At 39.7% G+C, this 18,176-nt stretch overlaps 3 protein-coding genes across 3 annotated transcripts; 2 read left to right on the forward strand and 1 right to left on the reverse strand.

The window, feature by feature from the left end:
* Nucleotides 1-1,071: 1,071 nt before the first annotated feature.
* Nucleotides 1,072-9,384, forward strand: LOC145913400 (uncharacterized). The gene is made up of 10 exons (XM_083001043.1): nt 1,072-1,258; nt 1,616-1,738; nt 3,288-3,430; nt 4,667-4,881; nt 5,131-5,256; nt 6,163-6,257; nt 6,886-7,021; nt 7,386-7,489; nt 7,553-8,133; nt 8,332-9,384. The coding sequence occupies exons 1-10, from the start codon at nt 1,178-1,180 to the stop codon at nt 8,825-8,827; spliced, it is 2,100 nt and encodes a 699-aa protein (XP_082857169.1). The 5' UTR covers nt 1,072-1,177; the 3' UTR covers nt 8,828-9,384.
* A 708-nt stretch (nt 9,385-10,092) lies between these two features.
* Nucleotides 10,093-12,118, reverse strand: LOC145913892 (uncharacterized). The gene is made up of 6 exons (XM_083001660.1): nt 11,430-12,118; nt 11,067-11,212; nt 10,813-10,942; nt 10,541-10,647; nt 10,294-10,390; nt 10,093-10,241 (listed from the first exon to the last, which is right to left on the reverse strand). Exons 1-6 carry the CDS (start codon nt 11,991-11,993, stop codon nt 10,116-10,118), a joined length of 1,170 nt encoding a protein of 389 aa, XP_082857786.1. The 5' UTR covers nt 11,994-12,118; the 3' UTR covers nt 10,093-10,115.
* Nucleotides 12,119-12,506: 388 nt separating this feature from the next.
* LOC145913633 (heat shock protein 68-like) lies at nt 12,507-14,635 on the forward strand. The gene has a single exon (XM_083001356.1). It carries the CDS (start codon nt 12,598-12,600, stop codon nt 14,488-14,490), a length of 1,893 nt encoding a protein of 630 aa, XP_082857482.1. The 5' UTR covers nt 12,507-12,597; the 3' UTR covers nt 14,491-14,635.
* Nucleotides 14,636-18,176: the final 3,541 nt, after the last annotated feature.

Consider the following 18,176-nt stretch of genomic DNA (forward strand, 5'->3'; position numbering starts at 1 on the left):
ACTGTTAAATACGTAATCGAGGATAACGATAATTTCGACCTTGACCTAAGGACGCGAAAATCTGTGGACAAAGGTTAAAAATTGGAACCAAAATGGTTGAGCTTGGTTTAGAATGCAGATTGAAGAATGTGCCCCCTTGCGTACATTTGGCGTAGATTCGTGTAATCTATTCCTAGCTCCAGACATGAACAAGATTTTCTTACAGTTAAATTGCCAAAATTGTCAAATTAAACGATGTTACAGAAATCAGATTTGCGATATTTTCCTCTAGAACCACAGTAAAGTTGAGGAATAGTTCAGAGAAGGGTAAAACAAGTTTAAAGGATTCGCAAACGAGCATTATGTTGTCCTGTTGCATCACCTGGGATAAAAAACAACTAAATCTAGTGAAGAATACAAGCGACAGTTGTGCAAACTGTATGCGGACAGAGAAAGTGTTTTAAAAAAAGTTTGCAAGAATAACCATCCAGGTAGCCGACGGCGATGGTTGTTGTGATAAAAGCATGTGAAGAATTTTTTGATTAGATCAGACATCATATTTTCAAAATTTTTCTCAAGAAACGCATATAAAAAAAGGTAACAAGTGTAAAGGATTGGCAAACGAGCATTCCGTGCTCCAATTTCACCTTCTGGGAAACTACACCACCCAAAGTTTTTTTTGATTAGATCCGCCGGAACGCGATCCAAACAGTAGCGTGAGAGATTTTGTTGTCTCAAATGCATTCGACCTTGAAAATTTCGTGCGCCCAGTAGGTATCGTAAGAGCCAAGGGTCGCTGAACATCGGGTTTTATGGGCGTTTAATAGCCCGAAGGCGTAGGCAACGAAGGTTTGTAATCGTCCGGTGTTACCCACTGTGGTCGCAAAACGCATCTGCTGGCATACGCAAGCTTCATTCACTTAGATCAGTGTTTCTTGAAGATTTGAGGTCAACGCCCTTTAATTTTTAAAGCCAATCTTTGTCCTGTTTTGTCTGTGAACGTACATTTGCATCACCACAAGTTAACTATGTATACCTAGGAGTAAACCCCCTTATATCACTTGGTCATTTGCATACATATTTTGCAGGCAAAATTAAAATGTTATGGGTGTCTTTAAAATTATGAATTGCGCAACCTGGCACCTGCCAAGCAAGCAGAAGTCCACAACCAAAGCATTGTGACGTCACACAGGGGACCATGGGCTCCGGAGCGTCGAAGGGCAAAGAAAGAGGTTCCAGCGACAGAACGGAAGAAAGAGAGAGGCGGATATTGATTAAAGTTAGTTTCATTTTGTCGCAATAAGTTTGTGGTTTCAACATTTTTAATTAAAAAAAGGTGGTAAAGTGTTTCACATAAAAATTTGCGCAAAACCGTTGGCGCCATCAACGTGCTTTTTGGCTTTTCTATTAAACAAGCTCAAATTTCAACAAACAATTTCCCGAGAAAAAGATTTTCACATGTTTGTTTAGTGAAACAAATGCAAGAATTACACACAGCCAAATGCTGCAACAGTTCCAACAAAAACGTTTGTGAAATTTAAGCGTATTTAACAGGAGATTTGGAAAAAACACGTTCAATTAGAAATAAAATTTTGTCCGAGTTTCACTAATACTTACACAATACAATCTTCTACAGACTCTGGGTGGTCACACAGGAGGTATCAACTGCATGGATATAGCAGCAAGCCACCACCTGTTGTTAACCGGGTCGGACGATAGAACCGCCAGGCTATGGGATCTCATTACATACGAATGCAAGGCAAGTTGCACATAGTATATTAAAAGAATCAGCACATGGTCCAGTCCACCACACATGGTGCTTTTAATCAAGAAATAACTCGGATGTTGCAAGGATTTTGTGTTCGTTTAAAATATTTGAAACCTCTGCAAGATTGCACAGTTCGTATAACGCATTCAAATGTTTTTGTTTATTGTGTCCATATAGTACAAGTTTTACAAGCTAATGAAAGTTGTTGAACAAAGTAATCACAGTTTTAGTATAACAGTTTTTATATGACGAGTTATTCCTACAAACAAAAATGAATGCGATATTTGTGGTATTAACCTCGTTCCAACTCTTTCCGTTTACTTCCAGATTTAAACTTAGAAAACTACAGACAATTTTAAGTAAAAGGAAAATCGCACAAAACTGCAAAAAAAAAACGGAGAAAAATGATACTTAGAAAACGGATACAGCGAAACGGAGCCTCCCTGATAAAACTTGTGGCAGTTCGAGCCACAAAAACCGCGCTATGTTTACAACGGACCGAAGTGACACATCAGATTAGGCTCTGAGCTTACACAGTCGCACTGCAATCTCGGGGTTCCTTTGTGTGGAGCACGTAAGACTTATTCGCGCACAAGAAGCTTTGTAAACAAACGAAGTAACGGAGAAAATGCCTGCACCATCCATTTGCCCATTGAACCTTTTCGCTCACATCTCCGGGAGCAAACAATGACTGAAACATCATGTGCGATTTTTTTATGATTTTACGCGTTTTGAAAACATTTCAAAAACTGTGTTATAGGTTATTGGGGGATAAGGTTCAGTTCGTACTTTTTTAAAACAGCAAAATGAAGAATTTGGTGGCTTAAAACTGTTTAAAAAACTTTTCCAAGCAATTAGCAAAAATGTATTTGAATAAGTACATAAACTAAACACGCATTTGATTTAAATTAATCCGATTTTACTTGCCTCGCAGGAAAACACAAACTCTAACTTTGTTGTTTGAAACTTAACCGAATTAACAATACCCAATTTAGTTAGGATGTTTTGTTTTCAAAATTACCCTTAAGTTGTTTCCATAAACTGTGCAAATAGACACATGTGCCAGAATCAGTGTTGTTATGTTTTTATATTTTTTGACATAAACATACAAAAAGACCCCACATATTCGAAGACAGTGATAACCAACCCCATACAAAACACTATTTGGGGTGCTTATCATAGGAAGTTGCTGACGTTAGGAAGCCATCGTCAGCTGCTGCGAAAAGACTGACTTTTCGGTGCCCATTAAATATTGATATTGCGTATTTAAATGCGCTGCCAAAAATGTTGGGTAGTATTATCACCCACATCTATATATTGTGATGATCGTCAGTAAATACGACCTGTATGCAAAAAGAGAGATTACTGAACAAATGTACGTTTTTTTACGTCACTTTATTATCGTCATTGTGCTCTTATTTTTGCTGTAACGGATGTGGCAATGACGTCATTCCGTTTCAAGAATACGTTGAATACAAAGCAGCAACGTAGAAAATATATACATAGCAAAATTTCTCAATCTAATGTTATCATCTCAAAGGTTGTTCTGGAAGGTCATGGCGGCTACGTGAGCTGCTGCAAGATGTGGCAAGGTCATTTCGCGTTGACGGGGAGTTTCGATCGAACTGTTCGCAAGTGGAACACGGTGTCGGGAAACTGCATCATGAAACTTGAACAACACAGGTCGGCAAATATAGGGTCATAATACAAATATTCAGACTAACTTTTACAATAAAAAATTACAAGTTAAGTTTATATGTACCGGAGTGATTGCTTTGAATGGCTTTTTTGTTTGGGTCGATGAGGATTTTTTTTATTTTACAACATGCTGGAAAACACGGTGTATCCGACAACGTAGCAAGCCAACATGACAACAACCGAAACCGAAACGTATAAATTGTGTCGATAAGCTGTGTTCCTTCTTGCTTGTATAAAATATATTTTGCGTGGTCGCCTGTCTGCACCCAACACAATTACATACCGCCACCACGTGGTAGGTGGAAACGTCGCTCTATTTTTTGTCGCCCGTTTAATGTCAAATGAAATGTGAAACGGAGTGAATAATTAACAGGTATTATTTACGTCACAAACGGTTGTGACCGCATTTTGTGACGTGTTTTGGCTATAGGCAAAACACATGGGCGCTGCGTGCGTCATTTTGAAGTTTGCATAACAGAGTGCTGACAGAAATAAAAAATTCATGAAAACTGAAACTGGTGTTTTTGTTTACCAAACCTATATGTTAAACTAGTCTGTAAAATTATACGTCACAATATTTTAGATATTTCGTGTGCTTGTTGTTCAATTTGTTCAATTTTGTCGAGTTGGGAAAATTTGTGTTGTTTTTTAAGCTTTTTGTACAAATTTACTCAATAGATTTGAATCGTTTAGCCCTAGCTCACACAAAGACAAGCAAAATATACATGCTGTTATAACTGCCACATCAGTTAAAATAACACGTCAAACAAAATTTCATAGTCCCTTCTGTACGCACGCATGCCGACTACATGCAGGGTCTTCTCATCGATTCGCAAACTACAACTCAAAAAGTTTGTTCACAGCTATATAAAATACTACGCCTGTCCAATTATTTATTCCACAACCACCAAGGGATCCGATCCCCATCACTAAAAGCAACGTGCGCGCCGAGTCCAACGCCCCAAACTTCACAGCCATTGATTGAAACCGCATCGTGCGAGGGGATTATGAGTTCATGCTGTCGGCAATACATTGTTTCTCTATCTGTGACATTTTAGTAGACAACTTCGAAAATTTGAAATAAAATTTGTTTGCTCTTTCGCAACAGCCAAAGGGCCGCGATGGCCAGATGTGGTTTTACCCCACATTGTCAAATATCTTTCGCTGCGTGCGGACGAATATAAAATGAATGGAATTTTTAAGTATTTTATATCATTACAGTGGGATCGTGAACCGAATGCTTATCTACGGCGAATTTTTGTTTACCACGTCCTACGACAGTACAGTGGTGTGTTGGAACCTGCGCGACGGTGAAGCATCCAGAACATTCAGCGGTCACACGAAGAGCGTACTCCCGCTTGCTTACGTTGAAAGCCCCGAGCATGACCCGGCCGGATCGTGCGATTTGGATTGCAACAAAGACACGATAATTACAGGTGAATTAGATTGGGAGTTTAAGTCAAAAGGCCGCAAAGCTTTACGTAAGCGGACCAACATGTTTGTCTGGACGGTTCGGTTATGTAATGAAAACTTCGTTTGGCAAAATTAAATGAACCCCCTGGGGTGCCCTATGACAAACGGGCCAACGACCTAAAGTTGATTTCTTCTGTGAATCATCGGTAATTGCACCTGAAATTAATTGGCACGATTGTTTGCGTAACGCAACGGTGACCTTCTGTTTAAAGGTTCAATGGACAAAACAGCTAGAATGTGGAATATCGCTTCAGGAACTTCTTTGAAAACATTTCGAGGACACAAGGGCGCCATCCTGTGTCTGGCAGTGGATATGGAGAACAGAATGCTTTTCACAGGTTAACAATGACCCAAAAAACAACAATATACACACAACGATGCATTAATAATGTTTTTGATTGAAAAGAAAAATATGTTATATACTGGATCTATGTATGAACGAAGCTACTATGGCAGATTGTTGAAAAATAACCGTAACCGTATCAGAAGTGTCTTTGTAGGAAACCAATAAAAAAAAAAGCTCTTTTTGCATCAGAAAGTATATTTTTTCTTAACAAACGTCATCACTTTCTGTGACTGTTAAGTGTAAAACGGAAGTAACATAAACAGCGAGTTTTCACAAGGTTTAGAGTATATAGGTTCGTATGTTAATAAATAAATATATGAAACCGGCAAACTATATTTTTCTGATGCAAAACTTCTTTCGAGATGTCTATTCGATTATTTAGAAACTTATTCATTCATTTTGGTTTGTTTGCATCAATCGACAATTTTTAGGTGACTATTTACAGAAAAAACGCAAAAGTCTGTTTTTTTGGTGTTCTTAAACAACCAAAATTCAATTTTCCAATGTTGCGTAAACATAAATTAGGTTGGGTCAATTATGGTGCAAATTAAAAGGAGGGAACCCGATGTGGCCGGGTGAACAACAATTTTACCCACCGCGAAAATAAATTATACATTCGACGTTTTTGATCCATTTGCGTACAAAGGCCTCGCGTGCGACCACTAAGCTTTCGCCATGTACGTAAAATTTAATTTCCGCGGGCGGCGCTGGCTTTCGGTTGGCTTTCGCAAAGAGGCCCGAACCAGGTCAGAAGTGGGCAAAGTTGCGAAGCCGATTTTGACCAATAAAAATAAACGAGGCAACTATGACAACCTTTCACCAGCCAGTAGTATGTTTTCACTGAAAATTTCCTTCACAGATCTTTTTTGTTGGTTGTTAAATTCGTATTTTTTGAAAGGTTCCCAAGACAACACGGTCAAAAAGTGGAATATGGCGACAGGGGGATTGCTGAAGTCGTTCAGAGGACACGAGGGATCAGTAATAAGCTTGCAGGTTGGTCATGACATTTCATATAACAAAGTGGTTTTTAGCCAAATCGCACTTGCTGAAGTAAAACTATTACCACGCCGGGATTGAAACCACAATTTCCCGCGCAAACTGCAAGAATGTTCCAGGGCGCATATAAGGATGGTGTCAGTTGGCTGCACTAAAAACAGCCTTTTGTTTTATCTCGACTATATTCGAGCCAATGTACTCCCGGCATTGAACCTCAGGCCGGATTCCAACCTAACACATAAAACTAATGCCTTGTTCGGTGTCGAATTTCTCACCGCCTTAAGTTTGGCGCTGAATGAGATCCAATCCTATTGTAGAGTGACGAAATCACATTTACATGGGCGCCTCACCCGGTAACCTCTAAAACAGGGAATTCTGAAGTTTAGTAAACCTGGTGTTCCATAAAAAATCCCAACAGTGTTCTATAAGATGGCCATCATGTGAGAACAAAGCCAAAAAAACAAGGCATACGTTGCCTTTGTTTGTCGTCACGTAAAATTTAATTTAAATGCCAATAAATAGTTTCCATGGAAAAAACGTTGCTAAACACTGCTGTAGGATTTTGTTGCAGTCCATTCCTTTTGTATAAATACATGAAAATAAAATAAAAATATTTTGTTTGCAGGTACACCACAGGTTGCTCTACAGCGCCAGTCTCGACGCGACAGCGAGATGTTGGGTGGCGGAGTTTGGCGACACCACGCGGAAATACGTGGGTCATGACCATATGGTTTCCGACATGAAGTATTACCACGGTCTAGGTGCGTTTTTGTAACTTATTTCTGTAGTTTATGCCGTAGAACGTCATGTTACTTTACCATTTGCAAATGAATTTTTGTTCTAATGTTGATCCTTAATTTAAGCTTTTCGACATCTTAGAACAATAAAAATTTATACAACCGAACCAACAAACCGGCAAAAAATCGGAAAAGAATGTCAAGTGATAAACTGTGCATCTTTGCACCACATAACATATAGTAAAACACTAATATGATTTTTCGTTCTTAAACATCCCAAAATTGAGGGCATTTTGTCGAAAGAATACAAATAGTGGCAGATATAAGAGGCCTAAGCCCCCTTTTGTTGAGCTTTCACCAGGAATTCATTGTCTATGCTGTGTTACAGTATTCACTGGGTCGGGTGACAACAACGTACGTGCCTTCGACGCCAAGTCTGGGACCCTGAAGCGAACATTCAGGGGCCACAAATTCGTTGTGAATTGCCTCCTGGTAAGCGTATTAAGTTAACCAACCGTATGAGTGATCTTATCATTTATATTTTGAATCGCGTAGCCATACAACGATACTCTGCTGAGCGCGTCCTACGACGGGAGCGTAAAAGTGTGGAACGTGGCTGACCTAATCCGAGACAGAATCGGCGCCTCCACGACCACGTTGGGCTCATCGGCGCCGGCATCTCGAAATCGACAGAGTTTGTCTCCAGCGGACTCAGAATTTCCAGCCAACGGCCGTGGTCGTCGTGTGGCCTCAGGAATTCATTCACGTCAGAGCGGAAAGGCCCCTATTTCTCGTGAACGCACAAATGACTCGTTGTCGAACGCCCACCGCAGCAGAGCCCAGCGCAGAGGTAAAGTGGCGCCCGCCAATAGAAACGGGAATAACCACAACAACACGGCCGTCGCGGCAACTGAAAACGGGGACTATTTGGATTTCGATTACATTAACCACCAGTTGCAGGACTTGCTCGAAGGCGAAGATTACTGGGCAGAAGGGTCAAATATCAGTTCAATGGCCAACTTGAAGGAAACTCCCAATACTGATGTAAGAACAGTACGTGAAAATGGCACACGCGAGTCAGCAAGAAGTGTGAATCACCAAAAATCGGCCCAAACCAAGAACAACAATCACACAAGGTTATTATGATTGTTTGTGTGATGTTTTCAGCCATGTTTAACTTGTATGTAGATGATTTTCCACTAACAGTAGTATTGTGGTTGCTTAATAAAAAGTTTGGTTCTTTATAGAAATATTTTATTCAAAAATAATGGTTTAGATTTATTTTAGATTGCTTTTCGCTTCACAACAAAATCCTATTTTTTTTTCTTCTACAGCGCAGTAACGAGGACGTTAACCAAGCGTGAAAGTTCCGACCTATTGAAGAAGCGACCTCGCACGGACTCGAACGCATCGGTGCACAGCCGCGAGATGGCCACCGAGAGCGACCTGGCGCTGGTCGATGAAGAGATGCATATGTTCGCTGCTGACACTTCGTCTAACACAAGCGGTTATCGCACAGCTGAAAATAACAGTCTAACCTCGTCTCCAATGGGCACAGCGAAACGGCGGTCAAGCAGTGCGAAGAGTTCGTCTAAAAAGTCATCGGTATCATTCTCACTATCCGTTTCTACCGGATCTAGTCGTGAGAGAGACACAGTATCGCGAGGGGGGGCGAAAGTAACACGTCCTCTGACTGTGGAGACGTCAGACATTCGAACGAAAGCTAGGTTGAAGCACCAGGACTCGACAGTGTCGAGCGCAAGCGTCACCAGAGCACTAAGCGCACGGGAACGAAAACAACTGGAGCAAGAGATTCTAGACATGGTGTAACAAACTAAGATATGTCGGCGCAGTATGGAAATGTGTATACTGCACAAGGATGCGCCCAGTTTTATAATCAATCATATAAGACAAAAACAGTGTTTAAATTTCAGTCTATGGTATTGTTAAAACGCTGGTACTACACGTCACCTACCCCTCAAAAAGCAGGTGACCTCGAAATACCAACGCCTTTTCTAGGATATTTATATCCATGACACGAAGAAAAATACCGTATTTTTTTATGGGTCGAATTGTTTGTCAATTACCTTTAGTTTCAACAAGAATGGGGGTGCATAAGGGTCGTGTCATGACTAGCAAGAGGCCCCGGGAACACCATTGTTTGCTTTAAACTAAGGGATTTCCTGAATCACAGCCACATTTGGGGCCCCCGCTATACCAAGGATAAAAACACCTTCAGTTACCTAGAAACGCTCGCCACTTAGCGTGGCTGTCGTTTCTATTTTACAAGCGTGCAATGTATTGCTCGGTACGAACGATTTAAGCCAGTCCCTTCGACCAGTATGTCAGCACTGAACATACTTTTAACACTGTGGGTGTACAATAAACTACACAAACAACTATCATGTATATCCGCGAGTATTCCTGCATAAAAGATAGTTTGTGCTACAACCACTGTTGAGTTCAGGCTATAAATGGGAATCAGATATGTGGCAGTGACGAGAAAAGCACGCCTTTAATTCGAGTCGCACTAGACAAGACTTACCTGAACATAAAATCAACGGGACCCGAATCATCGAGGACAAATTTACTATTTCAAGAATATGTCCACAGATCTACAAGTTTATGGAGATAAGCTCAGTGAAGAGTCACGAAATTCTCTTGTTACCGAACTACAAACCCACAATGACAATTTTTTCCGATATAAAAAAACGTCTTTGTTTCAATAAATAATCACCCAATACCGAGCAAGTCCTTACATCGCATTCACAGCGTATTTATATTACTGCGTTCACTGGCATTGTATTTACAGCCACTTATTTCCACAAACTTGGTCTTTAGATCCAGCAATACCAAGCATCATCGACCAATTGAGTCAAAAACAATACAACCTTGTCTCCTGTGCTGCTACATTCGCATAAATTTATAAACAAACTTTGCTGTATGATACCAAACCCCTTTGTTCTCATCTTTATCTTTACAAACTACCTTGTCCTGATCATATTTAGAAGCTGAGGAATTCCCTTCCTTGATTTAATTTGTCTTGACCTCACCTGTACCATAGGTCAAGGTTTGGTTAGAATGAGAAAGTGCAGAAGTTTATTGACACAATACCCCCTTATCGTTTTTTGTACACACAAGGCTGTAGCTTTAAGTTTTGCACATTGTCTTTGTCAAATTTTCCTGCATTGATGTGTTTCGTCTTACGGAAATCAAACAAATAGAAGTGCGTGTTGCTAATATCCTGCGAAGATAAAATGAAATCCAAAACACATGAATGCCAATTTAAAAAGTACCTTTTTGATAAGATCAAAACCAAGTTTTTTTAAGCTAAGAACAAATTCCTTGGTCGCTCGAAAACGACTTGCAACTTCTGCTATTTTTAAAACAGCTCTGTAAAAAATATACATGTTGATTAGTAACATATGTCATACTGTGGAAGGTTAAACCATCAAAAAATCACCGCAATGGAAATATTATTGACATTCCAATCAATATAACAGGGCACCTTATTTTTATCGAAGTAATTTTTTGAACGCTTACTTTATCTTCAACACTCGATTTGCTTCCAACAAGAATTCCACAAAATTTGTTCCCATCAATGATAAACAAAATACGGCAACATCAACTGACTGACTCTCCAATGGAACCTAGAAATAAACGGTGATATGCTTTGACACAGTTCACAAGTTTCATGTAAGGTCCAGGCATTTTATTAAAAATGTGCAAAATGCTCAGTGACAGTATCTACCGTTATTACCACACTATGTTATACAAAAAATGGAGTAAAGACATGAAAATTGGCATGTTATTACCTTTGAAATGTCTGCAACAGTTACAAACTTATTGACTGAAACCAAGTCAAAAGAATGAACCACATTCTTCACATTTTGCGCCAAAAACGCTTCTCCACAACCAAAGTCAGCAATGACAAGTTTGGGAGACCTAAAAAACATGATAAAAATATATCATATATATCTGTTTTCACATAATCAAACCCAACAATTTCACTGCACACCATTGTAAAACACTCACTGTAGTGTTATCTAAAGGTAGCCAGATTAAATACCTTGCCTTAACCCAAGATATTATCAAATCCAGAGGTTTCACTGGCCATTTTGAAACTTGGTTTAAATATCCTTTGTGATAAACACTGAAAGCTTGTGGGTCACTTTCAAAGAGCTTAACGGTTTCTTTGCTGTGACTGGAGTACATCTGCATTGCATAAAATCAACAGTATTTGTTAACTTGTTTGTATGTTAAGGTCAGAAAATGCATAACAAATTTATCTACACAAATCAAACAAACTAAAACATAACTCATTGTAAGGTCTGTTGAATATTGTGCTGACACATTGAAACAACAGACACAAATTTGACAACAAATATTTAACATCTTATCATAGATGTTGAGAAAAACAACTGTTACCCACCTGTTCATTGATGAAACGAAACCTAGAAGAAGTTAATTTATTCATCAGCTTCTCCTGTAGACTTCCAACCTTTTGTTTATCGATAATTTGCTCCTTGGTCTTTTGGTTTGCATCATTAAAATCAGTTTTAGGTATTTTAGCTTTGCAGGTTTTGGTACCAAAAGTTGGGTTGTCAAGTGACTTTTGTTTATTCTTTTTTTGTTTTTTTAGATTTTCGTATAACTTGTTGCATGGTGTTTTGGTTTTTAGGTTAAGTGAGTTGCCTTCTGCAGTGATTGTTGGTTCTTCACCAACAAGTTCAACTCTGTTCGAATTTTTCAACGCCCCATCATTAGTGTTGTCAGTACAGTTTTCAGCATGACTCCGTTTCTTTGCACGTCTTTTGTTCTTTTGCCTTCTCCTCCACTGTTCCCTTGTAAGTTTTGCTGAAGGGTCACTGGCGGTAACAGCTACAGAACTCTTCCTAATGACTTTATTTTCTTCCACCACAACTTCTCCAAACAACTCATCAGACAGTTTTTCATTCTTAACGGATGTCTCCCAGTTCTCTTCTGAATGAAACATGATCTTGCAAACCAAATCTTACCAACAAAATACTGATGATCAGGCAACAACTTTAATTACAAGGGTTTACATCCACAACTTCTATATTTATTTCTGTCATCGGTTAAAAATAACGCCATTACAACAATTCCATGCAAAGACAGCACACGCGCGACAGGCGAATTCGAGAACTCAGTGTTCATTCATGCGTAAAAATCAAAATAGAAAGTTACGTTGAAAAATGTTACACTTTATTGAGTATTAACGTATATTACAAAATGTTAAGTATATCTCAAATGAAGAAATATTTTTTTGATGTGCTTGTAATCCAAGAACTTGGCCAAAAACGTCATTACGATTTTAATTACGATACGCTTCATTGAGTTTTCTAGAATGTTCGATAACATTCGGGATACTTCGGAAAATGACCTCGAGCGTAGCTGATTCTGAACTGAACTAGAAAGTTCTGGCGAGTTCGATTGTAGTATATAAAGGTGTTGGCAATCAACAATCGTCATTCTATCTGCGAAAACAACTACTAAGATAATCTTAGTGCAAACGTAACAAATTCACAGTATTGGGAGAAAGATTCACTGCAAAACTCTACATTTGAAGAAAGAGAAAAATGCCTGCCATCGGAATTGATCTGGGAACTACTTATTCCTGCGTGGGAGTATTTAAAGACGGCAAAGTTGAGATCATTGCTAACGACCAGGGGAACAGAACGACACCAAGTTATGTCGCGTTTAACGACACGGAAAGGCTAATCGGTGACGCAGCCAAAGACCAGGTTGCAAGGAACAGCGAGAACACTATTTTCGACGCTAAACGACTTATTGGAAGAAAGTTCGACGACACTATTGTTCAAAACGACAAGAAGCACTGGCCATTTAGCGTGGTCGACAGAAATGGAAAGCCGTATTTAGAAGTAGAGCATCAAGGAGAAAGTAAAACCTTTGCTCCGGAGGAAATCAGCGCAATGGTGCTTACCAAGATGAAGCAAATAGCTGAAGCGTATCTTGGCGAAAACGCAAACGAAGTGGTCATCACCGTACCGGCATATTTCAACGACTCTCAAAGACAGGCAACTAAAGATGCTGGAGCGATTGCCGGACTCAAAGTCCTCCGCGTCATCAACGAACCAACGGCCGCAGCCTTGGCCTATGGACTTGACAAGCAACATAGCGGAGAGAAGAAAATATTGGTTTTCGACCTTGGCGGTGGAACTTTCGATGTCTCCGTCCTTTCTATCGACGAAGGATCAATATTTGAAGTCCTGTCAACAGCAGGTGACACCCATTTGGGCGGAGAGGACTTTGACAACCGCATGGTGAACCACTTCATAAAGGAATTTCAACGCAAGCACCGCAAGGATATTTCGAAAAACAAGCGAGCAGTGAGAAGACTGAGAACCGCCTGCGAAAGAGCCAAAAGGGTTTTGTCCACTTCTACAGAGGCGGCAATTGAATTGGAATCGCTCTATGAGGGAATTGACTTCTACAGCAAGATAACACGGGCGCGGTTTGAGGAATTGTGCGCAGACCTCTTCCGATCTTGTCTCGAGCCAGTGGAAAAAGCACTGCGGGATGCCAAGTTGGACAAGTCGAAAGTGGATGAGATCGTATTGGTTGGCGGTTCTACAAGAATCCCGCGTGTACAAAAACTTCTGAGCGACTTCTTTAACGGAAAGAACCTCAACAAGTCCATCAACCCCGACGAAGCAGTTGCTTACGGCGCTGCAGTCCAAGCTGCAGTTCTAACAGGCAGTTCAGACGTAAAGGACGTGCTTTTGGTTGACGTGGCACCTCTGTCTCTTGGCATAGAGACTGCCGGTAGTGTGATGACCAAGTTGGTGGAGCGCAACACCAGGATACCACACAGCACATCCCAGGTGTTCACAACCTACGCAGACAACCAACCTGCTGTCACGATACAGGTGTACGAGGGAGAGAGGGCTCTCACCAAGGACAACAACCTTCTTGGCACTTTTAATTTGACCGGAATCGCACCGGCTCCAAGAGGCGTGCCGAAGATCAAAGTCACCTTTGACATCGATGCAAACGGAATTCTGCAGGTGTCGGCAAAGGACGAAAGCACGGGAAAATCCAACCAAATCACGATTAATAAAGGTCGTCTTTCCAATGCCGACATTGAGAGAATGCTTGCCGAGGCAGAGAAGTACAAGGATGAAGACGCCAAGCAAATGGAGCGCGTGAAGTTGAGGAACGAACTGGAGAGTTATCTCTATGCGTGCAAAAACGCGGTCGAGGACACAGCAGCGAACGACAAATTAAGTTCAGAAGACAAGACGAGAGTGTTGGACGCATGCAACTCAGCGCAGAAATGGCTTGACGGCAACTCACTTGCCGAGAAGGATGAGTTCGAATACCAGCTTAAAGATCTGCAGAAGACGTGCTCTCCCATTATGTCCAAACTCCACTCTAGCGGAGGACAGAATCAAGGCCAGCAGAGCAACTCCTCTGGTCGCGATGGACCGGTCATTGACGAGATGGATTGAGCTGTTGACGTTTTTTTGTAACTGTTTTTTATTTTTATCTTTTGTACATAAATCATCATTGCTCTTTCTCGCTTTCTTTTCTCTTTTGTGTAAATTTATTTGTATTTTCCTGCATGAGAGCATATAATAAATAACTGTGTACGAACGACATTGGATATTAATGGTAAGCTACAAAGCAGCAAAGCAAACTGCAATAAAAAGAGAACAGTAAAACTCGAATAAGTTCTTTCTGAAACTTAAATATAATTGACACTAGATGTCGTCGTGCAGCTTCGGCCAAACCAAAGTTCAGACGGACAAGTGCAGTGTTCACTTTCCTTGTATATGAATGGCAGTTTTACTTTTCCTGTGTCTTTCTTTTCTTGCTGTTGCAGGCTAATAATAATAGAAAGGAAACACTTTTGTCTCCAGTAATTTAGAGAACGCATTTGTTTATGATGATAAGTTTATTTCTGCATAATTTTTTAATGTCCCTAAATTAGCAACATTTATTCAACTCGTTTCTATATTGTGTGGATTGTCCCACTGGACTTGTTTTCATGTAACTTATCGCCAAATACAATTAAATCATCCGGAGAGGCATTACACGAGACGTCATACCTCAGGTAAACTATTTGAAAAAGATTTACCTCAAGAGGACGTATGGTCGTCTCAACACCAGTCTCATGTAAACATTAATTTTACTGATTTCGCTTGATATATTTTTGAGGGTTCTTTTCAGAATCCGTTACATAAATATTGCATAGGTATAAGATCATTCTTCGCTAAAAAAAACAGAACAAAACACGGCGTGACGCCAAACGTTTATGCCAAAGTAGCTTTTACATATTCTGGTATCCATTTTCTTTATTTTCTTAAAAGCAGGCTTTGGGTCTTGGAGAGCTTTTGCCATCAGGGCGTGATAATCGAGGTTTACTTTAATCCGGTAATGGCTGGCTTGAAAAGACGTTCAATCGACCTTGCGGTTTAAAGTTACTGCAGCGATATCCCGTCGCAAAGATTTGAGTTTTGGGGTTCTATATGTAGTGTTGCAAATCGTCACTTTTTTGCCAGCATTTGTAGTGCATGAATATATTCGCACAAAATACCATACGTCATTAAATACTGACGTGGCAAGTTTTCGTGGAATTGATGAATACGCCCGTGGTGTACCTCGGTACTCTGATGAGAGGTGACAGATGGATACAACGGCACAAACTTTTACAGCCCCACACATGTTCCGACTAAGTAGGTTTTTGGCTTGCTGCCTATGTTGCTGTCGATACGGTGTGCGCCTTTTTGATCATCTAACGGGAAGAGAATGATCACGTCGAATACACTTTTTATGTAAAAATACCTGTTAGCAAAGCCTACAAAGTTCCAGATAAAAGTCTCAAACATTATACGTTTAAATCGGTACCTTTTAATTGTAAATTATAATTAAGTTCTTAATTTTAATTCGTTGGCATCAAGAATCACTCAACAATAAGTTTTGTTTTTATTCAAATCCTAGTATCGATTTCTTCCATCGACGCTGCAATCCCCTCTTACATTGTGACGTCAACAATTTTTTGCGTCATTTTCTGCATCGCTTAACAATTTTGCGGGACCTTTTACATCAGACAAAGAGATACGCGGAATGTACTGAGATGAGACTTCATGTAACAATGCATCGCGTTATAGGTTATTTAATCACATGCTCTCCCATTCAGGTGTACGAAGATATATTACATGTCACGCGCCGAGCTAGTCAATAACAAATCGAATAAGGACTTCGCACGTCGAGATGATAAGGCCTGTTCTCCCACAGGATTATTCTTTCCTGGCATTTAATAGGATCCTATTCTTGGTCTAACAACACCTCGCTTGCGCGGCGACAACTTTGTTGGAGTTCAAAATTCGGTGCGCCCGACCCTTCGCGGGGGGCGTTTCAATTATCAGACCCTGCGCCTAATCCCATAATGGGGCGTGACGTCACAGAATTGGCATCTCTGCTTGGATGCGACGCGCCGGGGAGCTAAAATCTACAGCTCGGTGGGAAAATGGTTGCATTCCAAGTCCCGCTATAAAGCCCTCGATAAATTATTCAGTCCCGATAGTCGCGAATTGTTGCACGAACACGGGAAAAACATTTCACATGAGTCGGGGGCCCTGATTTCACGTCACCTGATGAAATGTTCCAGCTCCGTGACGACGTCATTGGGTTTTGCCAAAGGGAAAACATTTTTTTCTTTTCTTTTCCTGGGGACGTGGGCTGCCAAAAGAAATACGAATTTTGTAAATAATTCGAAAAACACAACGCCACCGTTACACTCTTAAACCAAGATCGAATGAGTTCTTTTCAACGCCAATCCTTGTGCCACACGCAAAACCACACCATGACTTCAAGTATGCGTGAAAAATACGATGAGATGCCTGTTGAGCATTATTCACACATTATCCATCGACAACTACTCGATTATTCGACGTTTATGCGTTTGAGAGCACTTTAGTATGATTTGAACACAATCAATAAAATAATTTTTTTACATTTTGTTAAAAGGAACATTTGTTGAATTGAGTTTTATAACAATTGCATAGATTTGATCAAATCTTAGTTAGTTTATTCTCAACCGCCAAATTTAACAAGTTCAGTAATAAATCTCAAGTCGTTTGTTTCAAAAGTTTTATAATTAATATATACATATCATAAATATATATGTATTTCGCCTAGGTGTAGGTATGTTTTGAAGCAGCCTCTAATTTATGTCAGCAATTTAACAAACGTCATAAGATTTATTACAGAAGTTGTTATATTTGGCGATTAGGAATAAATCAATAACAAAAAACAAGCCTTTAATTAATTTCAGAGGATTTACTCGAAAAATCGATTTCGTGCAAGTGTCATAATTTTTGAAAATTTATAATCATATATCAGCAGATTTGGATAACATAAACACTCAGCTACTAAATTTACGTCAATAAAAAGAAAACATATCGCCCACGAAATTCTCCTTAAACCTAAGCGGTCAACACTTTTGTTGATTTACACAAAAACAGTTCAGCAATTGATTATTTTCCAATAACGAAATGCGACCTTTAGTTATTGAATAACTGAATTCGACCTTTGGCTATTACGGAAACGAATACGTACTTTCAAAAGATCGGGCAAAGGCGACAATCAAGACTTACTGGCGTGCTCTTGACAAAGTCCACCAACGAGATTGACGTCGTAAATGTGAAAATAGTGAATAATTTAAGCAATTGTCCACCCGGCTGACGAGATGGAATTGCTCAGAGTAAATTAAAGAATTTGAAACATGCGTTTGTGCAAAATTTTACTGAGACATTTTAAGTGCTACCCGATTTTATTAAAATCATGGTATAACTAGGTGGATTGTCTACTGTTTTATAAGAATAAAAGTAATTTAAGAAGTAATCGAAACGCCTTTTTAACTTTTTTAAGGTGTGATTTTGTTCTAAATGTTTGGCGAAAAAAAACATTACTGCAACGTTTGTTCAAGTGTGTTTCGGTTTAAGTGGGTTTCGGTACAAAATATTAACTAAAAAGCGGTATTATTGGAAAATATGTTTTCTGGGTGAAAATGTAATGGCTTTCGTGTGAGAGAAATATATTTCGCTATAAAAGCATCTTCAGTGTCGTATCCGGTCATCACTAAAGAGCAGTATATAAAGAAAATATTTTCGAAGTGCCAACTTTTTGAATT

The sequence above is a fragment of the Ascidia mentula genome, chromosome 9, assembly GCF_947561715.1.
Source record: "Ascidia mentula chromosome 9, kaAscMent1.1, whole genome shotgun sequence".
NCBI lineage: Eukaryota > Metazoa > Chordata > Ascidiacea > Phlebobranchia > Ascidiidae > Ascidia > Ascidia mentula.

What these genes read in the sequence shown, in the direction of transcription:
- LOC145913400 (XM_083001043.1), top strand. Translation starts at nt 1,178, where the DNA reads ATGGGCTCCGGAGCGTCGAAGGGCAAAGAAAGAGGTTCCAGCGACAGA. An exon ending in GATCAGTAATAAGCTTGCAG is followed by an intron (nt 6,258 to 6,885) that starts GTTGGTCATGAC and finishes TTTTGTTTGCAG; the next exon opens with GTACACCACAGGTTGCTCTA. An exon ending in AAGAACAACAATCACACAAG is followed by an intron (nt 8,134 to 8,331) that starts GTTATTATGATT and finishes TTTCTTCTACAG; the next exon opens with CGCAGTAACGAGGACGTTAA.
- LOC145913892 (XM_083001660.1), bottom strand. Translation starts at nt 11,993, where the DNA reads ATGTTTCATTCAGAAGAGAACTGGGAGACATCCGTTAAGAATGAAAAA. An exon ending in ATATCTTGGGTTAAGGCAAG is followed by an intron (nt 10,943 to 11,066) that starts GTATTTAATCTG and finishes CATGTTTTTTAG; the next exon opens with GTCTCCCAAACTTGTCATTG. An exon ending in AATCGAGTGTTGAAGATAAA is followed by an intron (nt 10,391 to 10,540) that starts GTAAGCGTTCAA and finishes TATTTTTTACAG; the next exon opens with AGCTGTTTTAAAAATAGCAG.
- LOC145913633 (XM_083001356.1), top strand. Translation starts at nt 12,598, where the DNA reads ATGCCTGCCATCGGAATTGATCTGGGAACTACTTATTCCTGCGTGGGA.